Raw genomic sequence first — 23,357 nt, forward strand, 5'->3', positions numbered from 1 at the left:
TTTGCTCATTGTACAAATACTGTATCAGCTGCATGACTGTTTCCACACGAGGCACTGGGGTTACTGTGATAGCACAACAGAGAGGATCTTCGCCTTCCTCAGTCCTCAGCTTCCCTGCTGATTTCTGTGACCCTTAACTTGCTTCGTATAGACTCCTCAGGTCTCAACAGGCACTGACTCCCTTTATGATCAGTTCCTCTCAGGGGTACCTGGTCTTTGGGGGCTCTCTCTGAGCTTCAGTGTCAATAATAAATACGGTTGAAGGACATTTATTGATACACTGAAAGATGGCTAAGCACCTAGTGTGAACGACGATAATGGAGTAATTGCAGCTCCTCTTATGCCTGCAAAGAGTTACAGCCACGCACCTCCCAGCCAAATGGATTGTGGCTGCGTCAGTCCCAAGGTGATGTGTAGGGAGGATCCAGGAAAGTGAAGATCTATGTTATGCATTTTCCTGTGCTAGTTATTTCCCAAACAATTGTGTTTTGAACCCAGGTGGCACAGGTGTACTGTGGTGGCTGTATGCAAAGCAAAGGAGGTCGCCCAAAGAAACAGTCATTCCTGAGCAGCTGCAGATAGCTGAAGACAATCTTCGGGCCCTCCTCATCTACGCCATCTCAGCCACAGTGTTCACAGTGAGTACGGGCTTGGCTGGATCTTTCAGGTCTACGTTATTACTTACAGGGATCGTTAATGGAGCAGAAACTCACCTCTAGCTATTGCACGCCTAACCCTGATCTCCATTAGAAAAAAGCTCTGTCTCACGGTGTGGAACACTCAGAAGTCTTCAGAAGGCTTCCCTAATTGATGAGTGTTATTTGATGCAATCTTTTATTCTGCGCTGCCTGCTTGTTGAGAGAGGATTTTCACCTAGAATATTTACATTATCATTTGTTAGTAAGAACATCTTATCTGACTGTCATAATATAATTCCTTTTTAAAACTGGTTTTCTTTACCAAAGTATGTTAAGAAATACACCACTTCATATCATTTCATTTACTTGTTCACTAATTATTTTCCCGTTTTTGCCTTTTCGACTTTTAACAACATTATTCCAAGTCAGAGGTGAGCTCCGCTGCCTAGGCACTATACAGCAAATTATTCATGAATATGTGGTTAAATGATCTGTGCTCGTATCTTTGGTTCATCTCCTTCTCCTTTCTGAAAAAAGGAAAAAAATCTCAGGCCACTTCTTGGACCAATCCCAAGCTTTTAATTGAGCTTTACAAATAAAAACTAAAGCCACCATAAAATCATTGGTGCCAAAAAGTATTTGTTTGTTATTATTATGTAAATATGTATTAATCATCTTTTAAGTACAGTTCTTTTTTTTTTTTTTTTTTTTTTAAGTATAGTTCACCCGCCCTCACCCAGGGCCTGGTGAGGGTGTGCAGGGTAGGGGATCTGACATTGACCCTGCTGTTAGGGGGCTTGTGGTCCGATAAAGGAGGTGAGGTACAAATACCTCCTACCTTTCGTAGTCATGGCATATGGTCTTCTCCCCTGTTTTCAGAGTGACAGGCACGTATCTCTACAAATAAGTTCAGAGCCTCATCCTGACTGACAAACAGCATGTTTTGATTCATAACGAGTAGAAAGGGAAAGATAGGAGAATTCTAGGATTTATTAATAAATTGAGAAATCCTTTTATGTTTAGCTTTAAGGACATTTTCAGTATACAACTGAGAATGCTAAGTGCTGCAAGACTGATAAAGTATTTTGGGGATTCAGAGAATAATCCTTCCCCCATTGGGAAGGAAGAGTGATGTTAAAAATGTCCACCATTGTTGGGTTTCTATTTTCACTGCTCAAGACGGTAACCGGAGCCTTTCTCTGCATTCTCTGCACACAGGTTATCTTGTTCCTGATAATGTTGGTGATGCGCAAGCGTGTGGCTCTCACCATTGCCCTGTTCCACGTGGCTGGCAAGGTCTTCATTCACTTGCCACTGCTAGTCTTCCAACCCTTTTGGACTTTCTTTGCTCTTGTCTTGTTTTGGGCATACTGGATCATGACTCTTCTTTTTCTTGGCACCGCTGGTAAGAAGACATGCTGCTTCTTTCTCTTGGTGGTGAATCTGATTTGTATGAAATTATTTTAAAACTTTAGATATAATTCTTAGACAGTTATGACTAAGGTCTGACCAGCATCGGAACTAGCAGTTGGCTGTTCACCAACCCATTCCCTATGCATGGTTTTTAGATCATCCTAGCAAAGTGGGTCTAAACCAGGTCATGGCTTTGAAGTAAACTTCAGGACTGATGCAGATATTTGGATTCATTCTCAAATGAACAGATGAATGCATTGTGGCCGTGACGTTGCCTTAAGCCCCAGTTACAGCCAAAGATCGAGCTTGCTTCCTTGGGATTTTCTAGTTTGGAAAAGATCTGAACCTAGGTAGAGTTCCTCGTGATGATGCCGTTCATAGTTAGACTTTCAGACTTGCTTGTAGCCACACTTCATTTCAGAAGTGACCCCTAAATGGAATTAATGGTGAGGAGTGGCATAAGGATCGTAAGCTTGCATATAACCTCTCTGGCCATTCAGCACGCATTCACCAGTTGAATATAATATTAATTTCCGTCCTTTGCTAATGATTTAGGTCTGTAATTATTGGATGAGTCATAAAATAGCTCTGAAAAAAAAAACTGAAAGTGTTTGAAAATTCATGCCTAAATTAACCGATGTGGTAAGAACTATATTCAAATAGAACACCTTTTAAAAGCTATATGATGCCTTCGGGGAAAACAGAATGCTTAATTGTACAATGTCTGGCTTCACAACTTTTCAAGTGATAATTATTTTTGTCTCCTAATTAAATAGCGTGGTGCTCGTAAAATTGGTGGTTTGGGTGGGGGACGGGGGGAGGTGTTGTTGGAAATTAGATTAATCCCTTACATTGAATAGCCCTATTTCTTCGTTTGTACTTTAAGTGCTTCTTTTTTCCTTCCTTGATATTTTCCTAGGCAGTGCTGTTCAGAATGAGCAAGGCTTTGTGGAGTTTAGAGTTTCTGGGCCTCTGCAGTACATGTGGTGGTACCACGTGGTGGGCCTGATTTGGATCAGCGAGTTCATCCTAGCGTGTCAGCAGATGACTGTGGCGGGAGCTGTGGTAACATACTATTTTACTAGGTGAGAATTTATACCTGTCAGAGAACTTAAGATCATCTAAGTGATTGTGTCTGAGGAGATGGAAGTGAGGCTGGTAAGAGTTTCATGTCTTTAAAAAGTAATTGGAAGTGAATATGACAAAATGTTAGAGCTGATAGTTCCGGGCGGTAGGAACGTGGGAGGTTGTTATTTTAATCTTTATACTTTTCTGGAAGTTTCTCAAAAAATTAATCAGAACAGCAGGTCATGATATAACTTCAATTACATTGAGCAGAAGAATAAATCTTGTAGTGTCTTTTGTACTTTTGCCCTGTGTAAAGGTCCATCAGGGCGCCTGGGTGGCACAGTCAGTTAAACCTCTGACTCTTGGTTTTGGCTCAGGTCATGATCTCACGGTCATGAGATCAAACCCCGTGTCACATGGAATCTGCCTGAGATTCTCTGTCCTTCTCCCTCTGCCCCTCACATTTGTGCTCTCTCTCTAAAATAAATAAATCTTTAAAAAAATTAAAAAATAAAGGTCCATCAAAGGACAACATGCCTTTTTAATTTGTTTGGATTAGAATAAATATTGTGACTCCCTTTCCTAATTTCAGAGCTGAATATAAGCTGTAGACCTTATAGTTTTCTACTACAATGAGGTACCAGGTCTAGATGGAACGTCTTTTTTTTTTTTTTTTTTTTTTTTAAGATTTATTTATTTGAGAGAGAGAGCGGGTGGGGAGGGGCACAGGGGGGGGGGGGTCTTTTAAGCAGACTCCATGCTGAGCACGGGACGGACATGGGGCTTGATCCCACGATCCTGAGATCACAACCCAAACTAAAACCAAGAGCTGGACGCCTAACCGAGTGTGCCACCCAGGCTCCCCTGAACATCTTTTTTAAGTTCCATTTTTTGATTGTCCATTTAACTCCCTAAATATTTACTAGTAAAAGCTTTCAAAGCACAGTTTCATTTTACTTAAAGTTTTAGAGCCTGAGAACCCCATGAAACTACCATAGAGAAATGAAACATTAATTTTATTTGGTACATCAGTAGCATTTGTGTTAGTTGTATATTACTTTGCCATTTTGTCACAAAGCTAGAATTTTTTTAGACGATCTAGTTTTTTCACTGCATTGGGCTCTAAGCCAGTCCTGTACTTAGCCTTTGTTTTAATTGTCTTTTTGGTTATTTTTTAAATAGGGATAAAAGGAATTTGCCGTTTACACCTATTTTGGCATCAGTGAATCGCCTTATTCGTTATCACCTGGGTACGGTGGCAAAAGGATCTTTCATTATCACGTTAGTCAAAATTCCACGAATGATCCTTATGTACATGCACAGTCAGCTCAAAGGAAAGGTAAGGAGAAAATACTTTCCTGGGCTTTCTCTGGTTGTCACACCCTAGACCTCAGCTCTGCATGTGGTAAAGCTCCCCGTAATGTTAAGTCCATAGCTGTGCATGTTTTCTTCAAAATCCCTGCAAAGCCAAATCCAGTCCTTCTGCCTTCTTCCCTACTCTTGCTCTCTATATGCTCTGGCAAAATCCATCATATCACTGGTTTCCCAAAGTACCCTGTGCTTCTCTTCCACTGTGTTGACTCACACCTTCCTCCTTGAAGCCTCCTCCCTCTCCCTGACTGTGGAGATAACATGCATTTCTACACAGGTTGGCTCACATGCCACCTCTTCCCAGAAACCTTCCCTGATTCCTCTTCCTCCTCCTTCTACTCTCATGGCTCTAGTATCTATTGCATATTCTGAGTCTAACCTTTTTTATGTTTAGCTTTTTTTCTTCTACAGTAGTATAAGTTCCTTTCTGGTCTTAGGTACCTTACTGTATCTTATGTGCAATAGTGCTAAATATCTGTTGAATTAAATTGATTAAAAATAATTTGGCTATTACATTTTGAGGGAAAAGAGGGTGGTGGGTGTGGAGGCCTTGAAACATAGGTTGTGATTTTTTTTTAACTTTTATTTATTTTTCTAACATTTAGAATATTCTGTATGATGGCTTGATTCTTTGGTTTTTAATTATTTCAAATTTTTGTCCTTTCCAGGAAAATGCTTGTGCTCGATGTGTGCTGAAATCTTGCATTTGTTGCCTTTGGTGTCTTGAAAAGTGCCTAAATTATTTAAATCAGGTAAAATATTTAAAAAATAAATCTAACATTCACTTTCAAAGACAGGTTCATCGTTTCTTCTTCCAAGAAAAAATAATTGAGCTTACTTGAAAGAAGTTATGTATTTCTCATGTTGTTGTACCTTGTGGCTTGTTCAGGTGTATCTATTTCTATTGTATTTTTTTTAAAGATTTTATTTATATATTTGAGAGAGAGCACATGTGCACAAAAGAGAGATTCAGAGGGGAGGGAGGTGGGGGAATGGGATAGACTGGTGATGGGTAGTAAGGAGGGCACATATAGCATGGTGCACTGGGTGTTATACTCAACTAATGAATCATCGAACTTTACATCAGAAACCAGGGTTGTACTGTATAGTGACTAACATAAAAAAACATAAAAAAAAAAAAAGAGACAGAGCGCGCACAAGCAGGTGGAGGGGCAGAGGGAGAGGGAGAAGCAAGCTCCCCACACAGCAGGGAGCCTGGTGCAGGGCTCAATCCCAGAACGCTGGGATCATGATCTGAGCTGAAGGCAGATGCTTAACCAACTAAGCCACCCAGATGCGCCTATCATATTCTTATTTTTAAAAGTGACATATATTCTTACCAAGGCTCATTATTAATTAATTGTAACGTAAGGATAAAATATCATTAGGGTTCATCTTTCAGGAAAGACATTTATCTCTTATTCCTTAATTAACATCCTTTCATCTTTGGTTTTCCCTAGGAACCTGTCTACTCTAGCCATTATTTCTTTAATTCTTCTTTTAAATTTTTTTGAGGGGTGCCTGGCTGGCTCATTCCATAGAGCATACGACTCTTAATCTTGGGATTGTGAGTTCAAGCCCCACGTTGAGTGTGGAGCCTACTTTTTTTAAATGAATGAATGAACGTTGTTTGAAAGCTTTAGTTTAGTGAAAAGTCATTGTGAAGCTTAAAACTCATTTTTTACTGCAGTTCTGCTATTGTTCAAGACTGGTGTGCTCTCTATCCTGATACTTTTTTTGGAGAGATCCAGCTGCTTGAAGACTCTGATACTAGCCTGGGAAATATTATCAGAGGAAGTGCTATCATTTCTCAGGTCAAATGGAAGAACAGGTATTACAGGATAACTGTTCTTAGGGAGCAGTTTGGTATTCTGTCTTGCTGTGCCTGGGTACACAGGACTTGCCGTGAAGCATTCTCCCCATCTTTCTTCATTTTTTTTTTTTTTTACCACTTCTCTCCATTCCTTGAAAATCAATCCTAATGTGCCAGTGCCCTCATCTAATAGACCAAAGATAAAAATGGACTTTCTCACCATTTACCGCTAAGTTGATTCAAGAGTAGCAGTGCATTTTCCATTCGCTCAAGGATAGTCTGAGGATGGTAGTCCTGTGGCCATGGTGGTGAGCATGCCTGGAGTTTGCTTTATTGGAGTTCTGTGGTTAATATGAAAAAGCAGCCATGACATTTCATTAACAAAATAAATTCTTGTAGATTGTAATACCGTATGGATGGAAAGTGTTTGGAAAGTCATTATTAAAAATAAGTAGTAACAGCCATAGCAATCTGAAAAACTACATTCTTTAAAATTCAGTTTGGGACCAAGTCATCCTTATCAAAAAGTTGATGGATGCACTAAAAATAATCGTCATTACATTTTGTACCATCACTAAATAGCTCATCTGCAGAGAGGTGCTAAACCCACCTCTCCATTCTCAGTTTCTGCCACCCTCCCACGGGAACCTTTTGCTCTTGCAATTAACCAAACATGGCTGGAATGACTTCCTTCCAACACTTGAGTAACTCCGACTGATCCTTAATGATTCTGCCTGAGCATCACCTCAAAGAAGTCTTCTCTCAGTCCCCCAGCCCGTCCGCTGACCTTACACAGCACAGGTTCATACCTCTGTGAAAACACTAAGAACATCATACGGAAACCATCTGTTTACATCTATATCTCCACCGTTAGCTCTGCAAAGACAGGGATCTTAGTTTTGTCTCTCCAGAGACTATCACAGTGCTTGGTATAGAATAAGTGGTCTTTAAATGTTTTCTGAATGAGGGGAGCCTGGGTGGCTCAGTCCGTTAAGTGTCTGCCTTCGGCTCAGGTCATGATCCCAGGGTCCTGAGATCGAGACCTGCATCGGACTCCCTGCTCAGTGGGGAGCCTGCCTCTCTCTCACCCTCTGCCCCTTTCCCGGCTCGTGCTCTCTCTTGCTCTCTAATAAATAAGTAAAACCTTTAAAAAAAATAAATGTTTTCTGAATGAATTATTAATCAGTGAATATTTGGATTTTGAAAGACTGATAGGGTGATATAAAACCAAAAGAAAAAGTCTCAAAAAGGAGATGTGCAGTTTTACTGAGGGAAGAGAACAAATCACACGACGTTAAGATGCTCAGTAGCCAGGTGAAAAAATCCAAAGTTCTCAGCTCATCCCAAGCGAAACACTAATCAGCAATTTAGTACAAACGGTCGTGAGATGTACATCCAGACTTCAAGCTGGCCTTTCTTGTACCGGTTTGGTGCATCTTGGATCTTCACTGTTTGAAGATTCCAGGGAAGCGTTAACATAGTAATAAATAAACGCATGAAGGTTTAGGGAGAGCGATTCCAAACTAATACTTAGTTCTGTTCAGGAATATGAAATGCTGCCCTTTGGGGACTGATTACCAGGCTGCTTCACGTCTCCTGTTTGCACAGGAATTTCATTTGAATCGAGGGCAACATGTTGAAGACATTAGAACCCTTCCTGGCATGAGAGGTTAGGCCTAAGTATCAGTTGGCAGTGGAACTTTTTTTAACCCTTGTTCCTGGGAAGTGTTTCCGAGATGGGTGGGCACCCGTCTATTTAAAGTATTTAAGAGGACAGTACTGAATAGATGAGCTCTAGAGACTTTCTAAAATTTGAGGAAAAGCAGTAAGGCCCAAGAGTATGATCTGCTGGTGTTTGAAGGGGCATTCTTTTCAGCGCTGTCACATACGTTTGGCAGTTGGGAGATTAGTTCTGTGCTAGAGGTCAAGCCAGAGCTGGCACCGAGATAACAGGCGGCTCACACCTTTCCTTTTGTCTCTGGTATTTATCACCACTTCCTGAAAATGAAGTTCCTTTTTCCCCATACACACTGGGTTGAGTCCTTACTTTTACAGCCTTGTTGGAGAAGGCACAGTGGATAATTGGGGGGCTACACAGTGGAGAGAGCCCAGATCTTTAAAGTGTGTTTCAATCCCAGCAGTTTAACTATTTGGCCAGCTCAGTGAAACCTCAGAGTGTCAGTTTCCTTTTTCAGTGAGTGGAGAAAAATACACCTGTCCTCATAGGCTTTAGGTGAGGATGAAATATAATGCAGATGAATCAACTCTTACAGTGCCTGGCTTTGTGTTATCGCTTTCCCCTGCTCCCCTCATTTTATTGTTTTATAAAGAACTCCGGGTGTTTTACTCTAAGATAAGAGAGCTCTGGCAAAGATAAAACAAGAGGTAGTTCTAAAGATGTATCTATTTTCCTTAAAAATAAATAGAATGTAAAGTACTGAAGAGTTTGGAAAACCAAGACAAAACAAAACAGCACCCATGATCTCACCATGCTAATGTTAAGTTACCTTCATGGAAATACTTAGCTTTGGGGAAAAGTTTCTGATATTTTACTTCAGCATAATAATGTCTTATCAGACATTACTTACAGACTGGCTTAGCAGTCTGTAAATGTCATCTGTAAAATGGGGATCATAATAGTATCTGTAGTGCCCATGACCATGAGGATGCAGAGAGACGGTGTCTGTAGTACTCTGAGCATGCTCCTGGACGCAGCCAAGTCCTCTGTAATGACGACTCTTACTCTATAGTACTGTGCACAGTTAGTTTCTTTTACAGTTTTTTAAAAGACTTGATTTATTTATTTGAGAGATAGAGACAGCACGAGCAAGGGGAGGAGCAGAGGGAGAAGCAGGGATCATGTATTAAATTCTTCTATATCATACTTGAGTGTGTCTTAGGACTCTTTTCTGTACTGTTGATCTGCCTATGCTTATACTAGTACTGTAATATTTAATTACTATAGCTTCTTCTTTGGGGGGGATACAATGGGTATGTTTATTTGTTTTTTAAATTTTTTATAGCTTCATTATACGTATCCCAATGTCTTATAATACAAATCCCTCTCATTCTTATTTTTCAAAAATTTCTTGTCTAATCATCTGTTTACATTCTGGAATTATCTTGGGAGCGTTCAGTAGGGAACAGTGAAATAATAATATTGATTGTAATGTTGGTTCATATTTATTGAGCACTTACCATGTGCCAGGCACGGTGGCTCACACTTTACGTGTAGAGTCTCCCATTCAGAGATCTGTTTTGTCTACTCTTTGGAAATGGTTAATGATTAGTTAGTGCCCATTGCATTATTTTCCTCCTATCCTTTCTTTTGCTGTCACTTCTGAGATTAGTATGCAACTTTGAAGTCAAAAGCCTCTACTAGTGCTCGCTTAGGCAGCACATATACTAAAAGCCTCTAGTAGGGCTGGACAATGCAGACCCCTGCTGGTGCATTGTTACTCATGGAAATGACTGCAGCAGACGGGGTCCAAGGCAGTAGAGAGTGGTAGACTGGTAAGCTAGGGAGTTCATTTTCCATCCGAAGAGGGCAGTCACTTCTTAGCTCTGGTATACTCTTGCCATGTGAGAATTTACACACAGTTTCTAACACTTCCAGTGTCTCAAGTGAAGCTAGAATTCTGGATGTTTGCATTTATCTCCTGCTATTAAAATGTTGACAACTCATAAAAAGAATGACTGAGTGAGCCAGAGCAAACAAGGTCTTTGGGCCACACAATGTCAGTTGATCATGGGCCACCAGTTTGTTGCCAGTGCTTTAGAGAATTTAGAGGATAATAGCAGAGGAGTGTTGATAGGGAGGTAGAGGAGACCAGAGTCATTTTGCAGCATGGTATGAAATTCCGTAATCCTGAGCCATGGTCCAGTGCCAAACTGCATGGAAAATACAGCTGGCTTAAAAAAAGACCTTTGGATTTTCAAAATAAGCCATTAATTATTTATAGCATAGGTGTTAGAGTTTTGCACATAAACAGAGTGAACTGTGAACTGCTCTTTGTTTCTGCAAGTGCTTATCTTCATGTATCAGGAAGGTGATTGTACATCTCATCTAACAGAATTTACTTTGGGTGGAGAGACTGTTACAACTAGAATCTGTTTCTTGGGGGCATTACTCAAGCCTTGGTTTACTTCAAAACTGTTTGGAAATAGTGCGTTTAATATTGGAGGGGATCTGCTTCCTGGCTGCCAAGCTTTTAAGATTATAAAGCTCTTCTCGACATTGTATGAATGGGAATTGTAAAGTGTATTTTTTGAGCACCTACTACCTGATACTATATTAAACACTTAATCTATATTACCACTTTCTCTCTATAATTCTATAAGGAAGGCTCATTTCCTCTGTAGAGAAAGTTGAGACTAGCATCTTGTGGCAGACCATATGACCTAGAGATGGAGGAAGTTTCCAAATCTAAGTTTGCCTAGTTCTTGCCAGGATATCACCGTTTCCCATATAGATATATACCCATTTTATGCAACATGAATTATAGAGAGTATGCAAACATCTCAAACTCTCATGTTTCATGCTATAAACTAAAACAAGTGATGGTTTTATTTTTTATTTTATTTTTTTTTAGAAATTTTTTTTATTTATTTTATTTTTTTTTTATTTTTTAGATTTTATTTATTTATTTGACAGAGATAGAGACAGCCAGCAAGAGAGGGAACACAAGCAGGGGGAGTGGGAGAGAAAGAAGCAGGCTCATAGCGGAGGAGCCTGATGTGGGGCTCGATCCCGTAACGCCGGGATCACGCCCTGAGCCGAAGGCAGACGCTTAACCGCTGTGCCACCCAGGCGCCCCAAGTGATGGTTTTAAAGACAATTTAAGATTTGCAACATATTTTTAATTCTTATATCTCTTTAAAAGTCTAAGAATTTACAACCAAACTGAATGAAAAGGATGGTGTAGGTGGGACTTTTTGCCCCCTCCATTTCTCACTCAAAATAAGAAAGGGGTAAGTTTAATTACTTTTTCACTTATTTAATGTATAATGATATACATAGAGTTGCACATATCTGTTCCCTTTTCCTGCCATTGTTGTCTAGCTCTCCCCTTTGAGTTATTATATAAAGATTTTAAATTTAAAGAGAATTTCTGGGTCTGTAAGTGAAGAAACAAAAGGTGTGGAAACGTAGACGCTGCATTCTGGGACATGTGGCCAAGCAGGCCTGGGTTATCTACATGGTGACCTTCCCTAACATTTTCTTCCTCGTGACCAGGACTTTTTCACCTCATCCTGTCACACATAGATGTTATCAGGGACCACTTGGGCCTAACAGTCATCCTTTTCAAATGCTTCCTTGATGGTGATAACCTTTTATCTTGCTTCTGGGAGTTATATAGCCTTAAGCCTCCATCCTGCCTGAGCTCATGTTGGACACTCGCTAAATGTTAATCATTGATGCTTCTCTGCCAGCAGTTTAGCTCAAGATCAGGAAGGCTGTCTGAGAAGGGAGGTGGGCTGGAAAAAATCTCAACCAAGTAGTTGAGCAGAAAGTTCAGAGAACAGTAATAAGGAAAGCCACAAAGAACTCAGAATTTGTTGAGAACCTTAGTGTGACTCCTTTCAGACTAGGAGGTATAGAAGTGGAAGGAAATTTTCACTGGCCTGCTGTGATCTGTAGCACAATTTTCCTCCTGAAGAGGTCATCTTGACCTCTGTGTGTCACATGCAGCTCATCTTCCTGCCTTGGGAGTGGGAGAAAGAGCTCATGAAATATCCACTTAACTTTTTTCGGTTAGGTTGAATACAAAGGAGTTGCACAGATCTGTAGGAATATTGCCAAGAAAGCTAAATTTCTATGAGCATATCCAACCCTGGAACATAGGAGTGGAGGAAAGAAGTTATTGCTGCCTCTTTCCATGTCCACAAATAAATAGGCTTTTGCTATAAATGTAGATGGGATAGGTGGGGATGGGTGGGGAGAGAAGAAAGAAGCAGGAGAGGAGGAATAGTAATTTCTTCTGAAATTATTGAAAAACAGAAAAGCTTTTATGGTTTAGTTTAGAGATGTTAGACCTTCTCTGGGTCAGCTGGTCTGATGATAGAGGAGAGAGCTTGGAGGTATGTGGATCCTCTCTTGCTACTGTCTCTTTCAAAGAAGGTCTTTTTCAAACTGCATAGTTAAAAGTGAGTTGTTGATCCTCATTGAGGAGGTGAAATTTAAGACAACACCTACTTGATTTAAATGGTTTATCCAATATCCTTGATTCTAGACATTATAATGCTTTTTTTTTTTTTAATTTCGGGAAGCATCTCATAATCAGTGTATAGTTAATATGGCAGTGTATTTTCCCCTGGAAACTTGTTATTTTTTTTTTTTAAGATTTTATTTATTTATTTGACAGAGGGAGACAGCCAGCGAGAGAGGGAACACAAGCAGGGGGAGTGGGAGAGGAAGAAGCAGGCTCCTAGCAGAGGAGCCTGATGTGGGGCTCGATCCCAGAATGCTGGGATCACGCCCTGAGCCGAAGGCAGACGCCTAACGACTGCGCCACCCAGGCGCCCCCCTGGAAACTTGTTATTAAGTAACTGGTTCATTAGTCTCTTGATTATGTCTTCAAATAAGGGAAGTAAGGTATTTTCCTTATGGTATGTTCTATTTCAAATCACTACAGACATCTGTCAGTCGTTGAACTGAAGAATGATAGTGAAAAGATGCTGAAAAGACTTGGAAGTTGTAGAGAAAGCTACTAAAAGATTGGAAATGAGGAAATCTGGTTTGTATTTCAAAAGGGATAAGAAGATGGGTTCCGTATGCTGTACAAGGTTGATATTGATCCTGGGTAATACTCTAGAACAGGGGTCAGCAAAGTTTTTCTGTAAAGGAACAGATAGTAAATATTTTTGGCTTTGTGGCCATATAGACTCTGTCACAATTGCTTATTTCTGCCATTGTAGCTTGAAAACAACCATAAATGCTATGTAAGCAAATGAACATTGCTGTGTTCCAATAAAACTTTATTTACAGAAGTAGGCAGTTTGGATGACAGGTGGTAGTTTGACAACCTCTGCTTTAGAAAAAAATTGTTAAATGGGTTTTGTGTGTGTGTGTGTGTGTGTGCATGTGTGTGTGTGTGTGAGTATGGAGGGAACTGGTTGGTCTTGGTTCTTGGAGAATAGATCAGGCCTAGGAAGTTATTCTCCATCATTTCTCAGCAGAGTTACTATAACATAAGATCAAAAGTATAGTTTATTTTGATGTCATTGAGGCATTTGGCAGAATGTTTCAAAAGAAGCTTGACAGATGAAGAAATGTAGACCACTGCAGTTAGGTAGTTAACTCTTTGGTGGCTGCTATCTTTGAACTGATAAGAAGCACTGGCTGATGACAATATGTGAGAGCAAGCCCCAAATGAATGCTACCAGAACAATTTAATAGTATCATTTCTTTAAAAGACGATCTATATTAGCTTTTGAGATAAAAAGAACTGCAAACATAATGTAGTAGCATATTCTGATAATAAATTACCCGAGTTTGTTTGATGGGATTATATATAGTAAAATCATACTGTCTCTCAAAGAGCATCATTATATCCTGCTGCGCCCTTACTGAAAAGGTAGTGTCTTACTCCGTGTAGTCGTCTTTCCTTGGCCCTAAAATATTCTGTATTTTTAATCAACGAATTTAGTTGTATAATGGCAAATTAAATTTTTGGTGGCTCAAACTTCATCCTCATACCAGGTTCCTATTAACTAACAAGCGTAAGCGTAAGACTGTATCTCCCAAGCTCAGTGTTTAAATGGAAGTGGGAGAGACAGGCTTCTAGTTACGGAATGAATAAGTCATGGGAATGAAAGGTACAGCATAGGGAGAATAGTGTAATACTGGACGGTGGCAGATGGTAGCCACACTTGTGAGCAGAGCATAACTTACAGAGTTGTGAAGTCGCTCTATTGTATAGCTGAAACTAATGTAACATTGCGTGTCAACTATACTTCGATTAAAAAAAAAAAATGGGGCCCCTGGGTGGCTCAGTTGGTTAAGTGTCTGCCTTTGGCTCAGGTCATGATCCCAGGGTCCTGGGATCGAGCCCTGCGTCGGACTCCCTGCTCAGTGGGAAGTCTGCTGCTTCTCCCTCTCCCTCTGCCCTGCGTGTGCTCTCTCTCTCTTTCAAAGAAATAAACAAAATCTTAAAAACAAAACAAAACAAAAAAACTTCACAGGGGCACCTGGCTGGCTCAGTCGGTTGAGCATCTGACTCTTGGCTTTGGCTCAGGTCATGATCTTGGGGTCATGAGATCAAGCCCTGCATCAGGCTCCACGTTTAGGGCGGAGTCTGCTTGAGAGTCTCTCTCCCGCTCCCCTCCGCCCCTCCCCTTGCTCCACACGCAGACTATCTCTCTCAAATAAATAAATAAAATCTTAAAAGAAAGGATAACAAAACTTCACAGACAACACAATGTAAAATAAGCCCTTTATGTGGGGCAGTTTTCCAACAACTTTAACATTCTGGACTCACCAACAGTTTAAGTCTGCACTAAACCAAAAATTCCTCAGGATTTTAAGTTTTAATCACAAAGCCTACATACTTTCCCTTCCTAAGGCTCCAACATATTTGTTGTTCTAGCATGTGTTCACATTTCCCAGAAAATGTCCATCCTATTCTAGAAGGCAGTATACAAAGGGGAGAAAACAATCAGTCTGTGACAGGGTCAGAGAGGACACGAAGCAGCAGAAGCAGGTGTAATTGAATAGAAGTGTGTCAGCTGGGATCAGTACTACAAGGGACAGAAAGCCAGCTCCATCTGGCCTAAAAAAGAGAGAGTGAGGAAGGGGGAGGGAGAGAGAGCAGAGATTCTTAGCAATTCATTAGCTTCTGTGGCTGTAAAGTCCAGAAATGTGTTTAGTTCCTAATCATGCAAACATCGTCATCAAGTACAAGTCACTGGTTTCTCTCTGCTTTTACTTCCATGATGGTAGCCTTGCCCACCCTTTCACATTGTGACCTCCAGCAGCTTCAGGCTCTTCCCATTACATTGGCCAAATGGCCCTGGCAGTTCATATCCTCACACCTCGCTATGCAGGAAAATGAGAGAGCTGCTTTGTCAGGAGCTCCTATGGAAGAAGAAGGAGAAGAACCCCAGAAGCCCCAGGGTTCCCTTGTCTTTGCTTTCATTGCTCTATTAGTTTATGTACCAGTCCCTGAACCCGGCATTGTGGAGGTGGGTAGAATGTGCTGATTGGCTTACATCAATCAAGACCGGCCCCAGAGCTAGAGGTAGTGTCCCCCACTCAGACTCTAAGAGAATGGGGAAGGTCTGTTTTCGCAAAGGGGCTACGGGGCCCTGCTCCCAGGAGGGAGGGGTATGTTGGGCGACAAACAGCTGTCTACTACAAGAACTGTGAGAAGGAACAGCATAGAGGAAAGCACCAAAGAGGACATGTTGCAGATAAAACAGCACAGCATCCTTATGCCTTTTATGTACTTGTGTAGCTTTTAAAGCATCACTGAAATGGTAATAATGCATCGCTGATATTCATAGTGATGAATCTGAGACATCTAGGAAAGGTTAAATTATGTTTGATTTACTAAGACGGGGAAGAAGTTAATGGATTTTGGAAAGGTTTGTGTGTGCGTTAATAAATGTCAGTGTTTTAAAAGGACTAAAACTAAGCCAACTGAAAAGCTCTTTTTACCATATCGGGGTGTTTTTTTGGTGTTTTGGTTTTTTTTAATATCTAGCATTTCCTTGTGCTTAGTCTTAATCTGTACCTCACCAGAGCCATGGGTTTAACTATGAACTCTTTTCACAAATGATGCTTTAACTTTATTTGGTTTATATCTTAACAAAGTAAAATTACATGAAAATACTGTTTTTTTGCTTTTGTCCAGAATGCATACACAGCCACAGCTATCAACAGCACCAACTTCTGTACCTCCGCGAAGGATGCTTTTGTCATTCTTGTGGAGAACGCTTTACGGGTGGCTGCCATCAACACAGTGGGAGATTTCATGTTATTCCTAGGCAAGGTAAGTCCAAATATGTTATCTGAGACATACAGTGAATTTTTGCATATTTATATATATATATATATATATATATATATATATATATATATATATAAATTTGCTTTTTCATTTGAAAAATATCTAGCCCACCAAAAAAACTAAAAGTAATAGATACAATATAAAAGAAGCACTTACAAAGCCCATAATATGTGTCAGGCACTGTTCTAAGTCCTTTATATGTATGGTGCTCTTTTAATCATAACAACAGATTTGTAAAGGAAGTTCTGTTATTATCCTCATTTTACAGCTGGGGAAACTGAGACACAGCAGTTAAGTAATTTGTCCATGTTTCTCCTTACATATTTTGATCTGTAAGGAATTCAGGAATAGTCTGCTTCATGGTTAGGGGTGCTGTATCTGGAGCCTGACTACCTGGATGTAAATCCTGACTCTGTTACTGGCTAGCTGTGTGACCTGAGGCAGGGTACGCAACCATTCTGTGCCTCAGTTTGTTCATCTATGGAAATGGGATAATAACAGCGCCAATCCCCTAGGGTTGTGAGGATTAGATTGGTTAGTACATGTAGTGTACCTAAGATAGTGCTTGACACATTGTAAGTTCTTGATGAATGTTGGCTGTCATTGTTACTGTATATAAATGCCTTTAAAACAGAGCTGTTAGGGAATGAGACTTACCTGTCCTTAAAGTGTCTGAAAAGAGGTAATTTTTCTATACTATTAAAATCTGCAGAATAATAAATAACATTATAATTGGATTTCTTTGTATCTGTAGTTCAAACCATAAAATACTCAGAAAATTTGAAAAACTGAGCTGACACAGCGATAACCTAATAATGTCGTTTTTATATATTCCCTCCCAGTGTTTTTTCATAAGCTTATATTTCTATAGTCTAACAATCATAGCATACTTATCGGTTTGTTTTGCCCTTTGCACTTCATATTACATCATATCCAGTTCTCATATTGCTTTAATAATCTTCATAATTATTCATGATCGTGATGGGCAGTATTTTATCAAATGCTCTTCTTACTCTTGCTACTATTCTCTTACAAATGCTATTCTCTTACTACTACTGTTTTGAAAGTGTTTTTGAAAAGGAAAAAATATTTGGTGTAGAGAGGCCAGGATTGCACGGTGTGGTGTCAAGTTCTCAGGCAACTGTCATCTAAAAAGAATTATAAAACTGTGCAGTTATTTTGAAAATCTACAATTAAACTTACACTGTTGGATTTGTTCTTGTCGTGTTTTTACAAGAGGAAATGTTTTATAGTAAGGATTGAATGAGTCAATCCATGTTAAGGACTGAGTATAGTGTTTGACACTCTTATTAACTATTGCTATTATTTATACGCTATATGAATAAATTTAGGAGGCTTCAGATTTTTGTCTGTTTTATGTTTTACATGTTTATAATTTATCCCTACTGCTAAGAAGGATATGAGGCAGCTTAAAATATGAACATATGTACACAGAGCAGTTAAAATAGAAGAGAAGCCATATAGAGGAATAACAGAAAAATTATACTCAGGGACAGCATTGGTCATGATGGTGATTTTAGTAAACTCTGATGGAGACACTTGCTCAGTACTAGGTACTGAGGAATGTAGTTTATGTGAAGTGTTATTCGTCCTCTCCTGTAAGGTGAGCCACTGCTATTACCTTCATTTTATAGCAGAGGAACCCGAGGTTTAGAGAGCCAGGTATGTTGCCCAAATTTAGAGAACTAGACTGTGGGAGAGCTGGAGTTCTAACTTAGCTCTGTCCGACTTCTCAGTTTTCAGTCACTGTGTGCTTACACTAAGTTTGCCCTTGGATTTCTTTAAAAAAAAAAAAAAAGTCTTTTGATTCAGTAATTCCGTTGATGGTAAACCACTGCTAGAAATAATTCCTTTTTTTTTTTAAGATTTTATTTATTTATTCGACAGAGATAGAGACAGCCAGCGAGAGAGGGAACACAAGCAGGGGGAGTGGGAGAGGAAGAAGCAGGCTCATAGTGGAAGAGCCTGATGTGGGGCTCGATCCCAGAACGCCGGGATCACGCCCTGAGCCGAAGGCAGATGCTTAACCGCTGTGCCATCCAGGCGCCCCTAGAAATAATTCTAAACACAGAAAAATACAGCATTATTTCTAATAGTTACCAATTGCAAACAATCTACTGCCTACAAATAGAGAAATCGTTAGAAATAATAGACAGCAGACTATTATTCACCTGTTAGACCATGTTTTTCATTAAAAGTTTATAGTATGATCAGTACATATAATATAAGTAAAAAGGCTGAGTAAAACTACTTGACTATCACTGTTAAGTACTGTTCTCATACATATGAAAAAGAATTACTATCTGAAAATGTTAATGATTATCTTTGGGTATTGAAAATATGAGTGATTCCAAACCCCTCCTCCTGCTTTACCATAATAAGATAAAGTTCTCTATATTAAATATGCATTTTTTATAATGGAGAAATATAGAGATGATAAAATACCGTGTTTTAAAATTGACTTTGAGTTTTTCAGCCTAGTGGCCTGTCAAAATTTTTTCTTAATTTTACCATAACCTTTTTTTCATTCCACAAATATCCTGGAGTGCCCACTAGTAATGTGGTAGGAACTTTTCTGGGTACTGGTTATATACTAGTCAATAAAGAAAATTTTTAATCTACTAGAAAAGGCAGTTTTATATCTCTCTTTTCACTTTATATTATGTTATGAGCATTTTCTATTTTATTAAAAATGTTTTAAACATGGTTATACAATTATATCATCATTTATTTAACCAAACCTCCAATTTTTTTTACAGTTAAACTGTTCTCATTTTCCTTTATATCCTTATATAAAGTATGATACTTTATAGTGAAACTTCTGTATGCAAATCCTTGCCTGCATCAATCCTTACTTCCTGAGTCCAGAATCCCCAAAGTCGAATTAATGAGTCAGAGTACATAATAGGTTTCTTGATGTGCATTACCAAATTGCTTCCCAGAAACATTTAAGTTTGAATAATATAAAATGTATAAGACTATAAAAAATTACTTTTAAAACCATGAAAGAAAAACTGTCTTTTAATCCAGATACCCAAAAAGGAAAAAAAAATGAGAGGGGAATAAAGTCTTCTGGATTTCTAACATGCTGAGATAAATATTCTTTAGTTTCCTTTTTTAAAAATGTAGTTCTGATCACAGAATACAGTAAATCTTTTGAAAGCATTTCTCTCTTTATAATTAAAAGTGGCTGCTAGTATGCAGAAATAGTTTCTGATCAGATAGTTCAAGTGGGTAGACCAGAAGAAGCATTCTAAAAGACAGAGGGCACTTGGGTGGCTCAGTCTGTTAAGTGTCTGATGTTCGCCTCAGGTCATGATCCCAGGGTCCTGGCATTAAACTGTGCATCAGGCTCCCTGCTCAGTGGGGAGTCTGTTTTTCCCCTCTGTCCCTCTGCTCCCCCCCCTTGCTGGTGCACTCTCTCTCTCTGTCTGTCTCTCTCTCTCACTCACTCTCTCTCAAATAAAATGATTTTAAAAAATAAAATAGAAGTGTCAGGAACAAACTATTATAATATACAACAACTTGGATTAATCATGAGGTAATTTTGCTGAGTGGAAAACACCAATCCCAGAAAAGTAAATACTGTATGTTTCCATTTATATAACATTCTTATATGCCTTTTTTTTTAAATTAAGCTCTACGCCCAGCGTGGGGCTTGAACGAATTATATAACATTTTTGAAATGACAGCAGTATGGAATTTGGGAACAGATTTGTGGTCACCCAGTTAGAGGTGGGGTGGGGGAGGAGTAGGGGTAGTTGTAAAAGGTTAAAATGAAGGATTCTTGTGATGATGGAAATGTTCTGTATCTTGACTATGTCGATGTCAATACTGTGGTTATAATATTGTACTATAGTTTTACAAGATGTTACCGTTGAAGGGAACAGGGTAAAGGGTAGGTACGTGGAATCATTCTGTGTTATTTCTTACAACTACTTGTGAATTCAAAATTGTTGCAAAATTTAATATTTAATTTAAAAAACCCTGAATTTAAAAGAAAACAAAAGACAATGCCATGGATTCCATTTCTATGGAACCCAGATGGTTTCATGGATTAGTAGATTAGATTTGGGAGGGATCTTAGCTCCTCTAATTTAGTGGCTTGTGACCTGTGACATGTGATCACTGGCCTATAAGGTCCTCACAGGTAAGAATAGAGATTTACAGGATATTTAAATATTTTCGAGTCTAGTAGATAATGGATATTTGCCCAGGAAAGCTATACAAAAAATCCCACAAAATCTCAGGTACTTCACTTCTGTGCGAAATTATTTTATCTCTATTTGATAATACTTCTAACATTAATTATTGGCATTTTATTTGGCATTGGTTAATAAAAAACGAGAATATGAATCATTACTTTTAAGTGCTATTTTACTGGTAAACAAAATCTTTCAAAACTTGAGTTCCGTACGGAAAGGGCATCATAAATGCAAGATTTATGGTGGAAATGACAGGAAGAAACAAAGATTGCCAAGCATTGTGTTATATGCTTTCAGAATGCTTATTTTAACAATTATGGGATGTATGTACTATTATGTCTATTTCAAAGGCAGAAAAACAGACTCGGGAAGGTTAAATTTGAACTTGCTTGGAGTCACGAAACTAGGAAGTATTAATTCTGTGATTCAAGTCTACATCTTTCTGATTCCAAAACTAGCACCCTTTCCTTCCTGCTTCTCACATCCTGCCCTGTGTATGAATCTCTACTATTGTATCACCAATAATTTATCCTGTAAAACAGAAGAGTCTAAACTTTTTAAATCATGTGCCTTATTAGAAAAAAATTTTGAGCACACTCCTAATATATTTACATTTATTAATATATGTACAGCCTTTAATAATATGTAATATAAAGCCTAGTATAAAAGAAAATTTCAATAAAAGAGAAATATAATTTGAAGTCCCAGGTGATCCCCTTAAATACTCCTTGGGTATGTGTACCCCACTTGGGGACCACTGATATAGACCAGTACTTCTTATAGGCTGTGGACTTTATCAGAATGACCTGAACTACTTTTTAAATGAATATTACTGGGCTTCATCCTAGATCCAGCCAATTGGACTCTGGGGGTAGGACCCAGGAATCTGTGTTATTCATGAACTCCCCAAGTGATACCTAGCCCCTCCATTGTTTGAGAGCCATTAATAAATAAATGCATGACACCCTTCCATTATATTTGGGAGTAATTATTACATTTCTCTGACCTTTTTGGCTAAATATCATCAATTCTTGAAATGGTTTCTAATGTGACAATATCCAGCCTTCCACCTCAACAGCTTTTATCTCAACGTTGGTTTGTCTAAGCCACCTTCTCCCTATAATTGGCTTTAACATTTCAAATGTGGCTTAACTTTTAGTGGTATAATGAGAGCATAAAGAACCTCAGTCCTCAACATAGTACTAGAAGTCCTTGCAACAGCAATCAGACAACAAAAAGGGATCAAAGGTATTCAAATTGGCAAAGAAGAAGTCAAAATGTCTCTCTTTGCAGATGACATGATACTCTATATGGAAAACCCAAAAGAAGCCACTCCCAAATTATTAGAAGTTATAGAGCAATTCAGTAACGTGGCAGGATACAAAATAAATGCTCAGAAATCAGTTGCATTTCTATACACGAATAATGAGACCGAAGAAAGAGAAATTAGGGAATCCATCCCATTTACAATAGCACCAAAAACCATACGTTACCTTGGAATTAACTTAACCAGAGACGTAAAGGACCTATATTCTAGAAACTATAAATCACTCTTGAAAGACATTGAGGAAGACATAAAAAGATGGAAAGATATTCCATGCTCATGGATCGGAAGAATTAACATAGTTAAAATGTCCATGCTACCCAGAGCAATCTACACTTTCAATGCTATCCCGATCAAAATACCAAGGACATTTTTCAAAGAACTGGAACAAACAGTCCTTAAATTTGTATGGAAACAGAAAAGGCCCCGAATCTCCAAGGAACTGTTGAAAAGGAAAAACAAAGCTGGGGGCATCACAATGCCGGATTTCGAGCTGTACTACAAAGCTGTGATCACAAAGACAGCATGGTACTGGCACAAAAACAGACACATAGACCAATGGAACAGAATAGAGAGCCCAGAAATGGACCCTCGGCTCTTTGGGCAACTAATATTTGATAAAGCAGGAAAAAACATCCGGTGGGAAAAAGACAGTCTCTTCAATAAATGGTGCTGGGAAAATTGGACAGCTACATGCAAAAGAATGAAACTTGACCACTATCTCACACCATACACAAAAATAAACTCCAAATGGATGAAAGACCTCGATGTGAGACAGGAATCCATCAAAATTCTAGAGGAGAACATAGGCAGCAACCTCTACGACATCGGCCAAAGCAACCTTTTTCATGATACATCCCCAAAGGCAAGAGAAACAAAAGACAAAATGAATTTATGGGACTTCATCAAGATTAAAAGTTTCTGCACAGCCAAGGAAACAGTCAGAAAAACTAAGAGGCAGCCCACGGAATGGGAGAATATATTTGCAAATGACACTACAGATAAAGGACTGGTATCCAAGATCTACAAAGAACTTCTCACACTCAATACACGAGAAACAAATAAACAAATCAAAAAATGGGCAGAAGATATGAACAGACACTTTTCCAATGAAGACATACAAATGGCTAACAGACACATGAAAAAATGTTCAAAATCATTAGCCATCAAGGAAATTCAAATCAAAACCACACTGAGATACCACCTTACGCCAGTTAGAATGGCAAAAATAGACAAGGCAAGAAACAACAATTGTTGGAGAGGATGTGGAGAAAGGGGATCCCTCCTACATTGTTGGTGGGAATGCAAGTTGGTACAGCCACTCTGGAAAACAGTGTGGAGGCCCCTTAAAAAGTTAAAAATTGAGCTACCCTATGATCCAGCCATTGCACTACTGGGTATTTACCCCAAAGATACAGACACAGTGAAGAGAAGGGCCATATGCACCCCAACGTTCATAGCAGCAATGTCCACAATAGCTAAATCATGGAAGGA

The 23,357-nt window shown here is 39.0% G+C and overlaps 1 protein-coding gene across 6 annotated transcripts in view; it reads left to right on the forward strand.

Annotated features, from left to right (window-relative positions):
• The window catches only part of SLC44A1 (solute carrier family 44 member 1), a 190,867-nt gene that overhangs the window by 115,703 nt on the left and 51,807 nt on the right, over positions 1-23,357 (forward strand). For all 6 annotated transcript variants that reach the window (XM_026506080.4, XM_048223005.2, XM_026506082.3 and 3 more), the window contains exons 8-13: positions 499-638; positions 1,857-2,043; positions 2,971-3,136; positions 4,302-4,458; positions 5,159-5,242; positions 16,158-16,295. In XM_026506080.4, coding sequence (XP_026361865.1) covers positions 499-638; positions 1,857-2,043; positions 2,971-3,136; positions 4,302-4,458; positions 5,159-5,242; positions 16,158-16,295 — 872 coding nt within the window. The remainder of the gene's footprint in view (positions 1-498; positions 639-1,856; positions 2,044-2,970; positions 3,137-4,301; positions 4,459-5,158; positions 5,243-16,157; positions 16,296-23,357) is intronic.

Source organism: Ursus arctos, unplaced genomic scaffold (genome assembly GCF_023065955.2).
Source record: "Ursus arctos isolate Adak ecotype North America unplaced genomic scaffold, UrsArc2.0 scaffold_18, whole genome shotgun sequence".
Lineage (NCBI taxonomy): Eukaryota > Metazoa > Chordata > Mammalia > Carnivora > Ursidae > Ursus > Ursus arctos.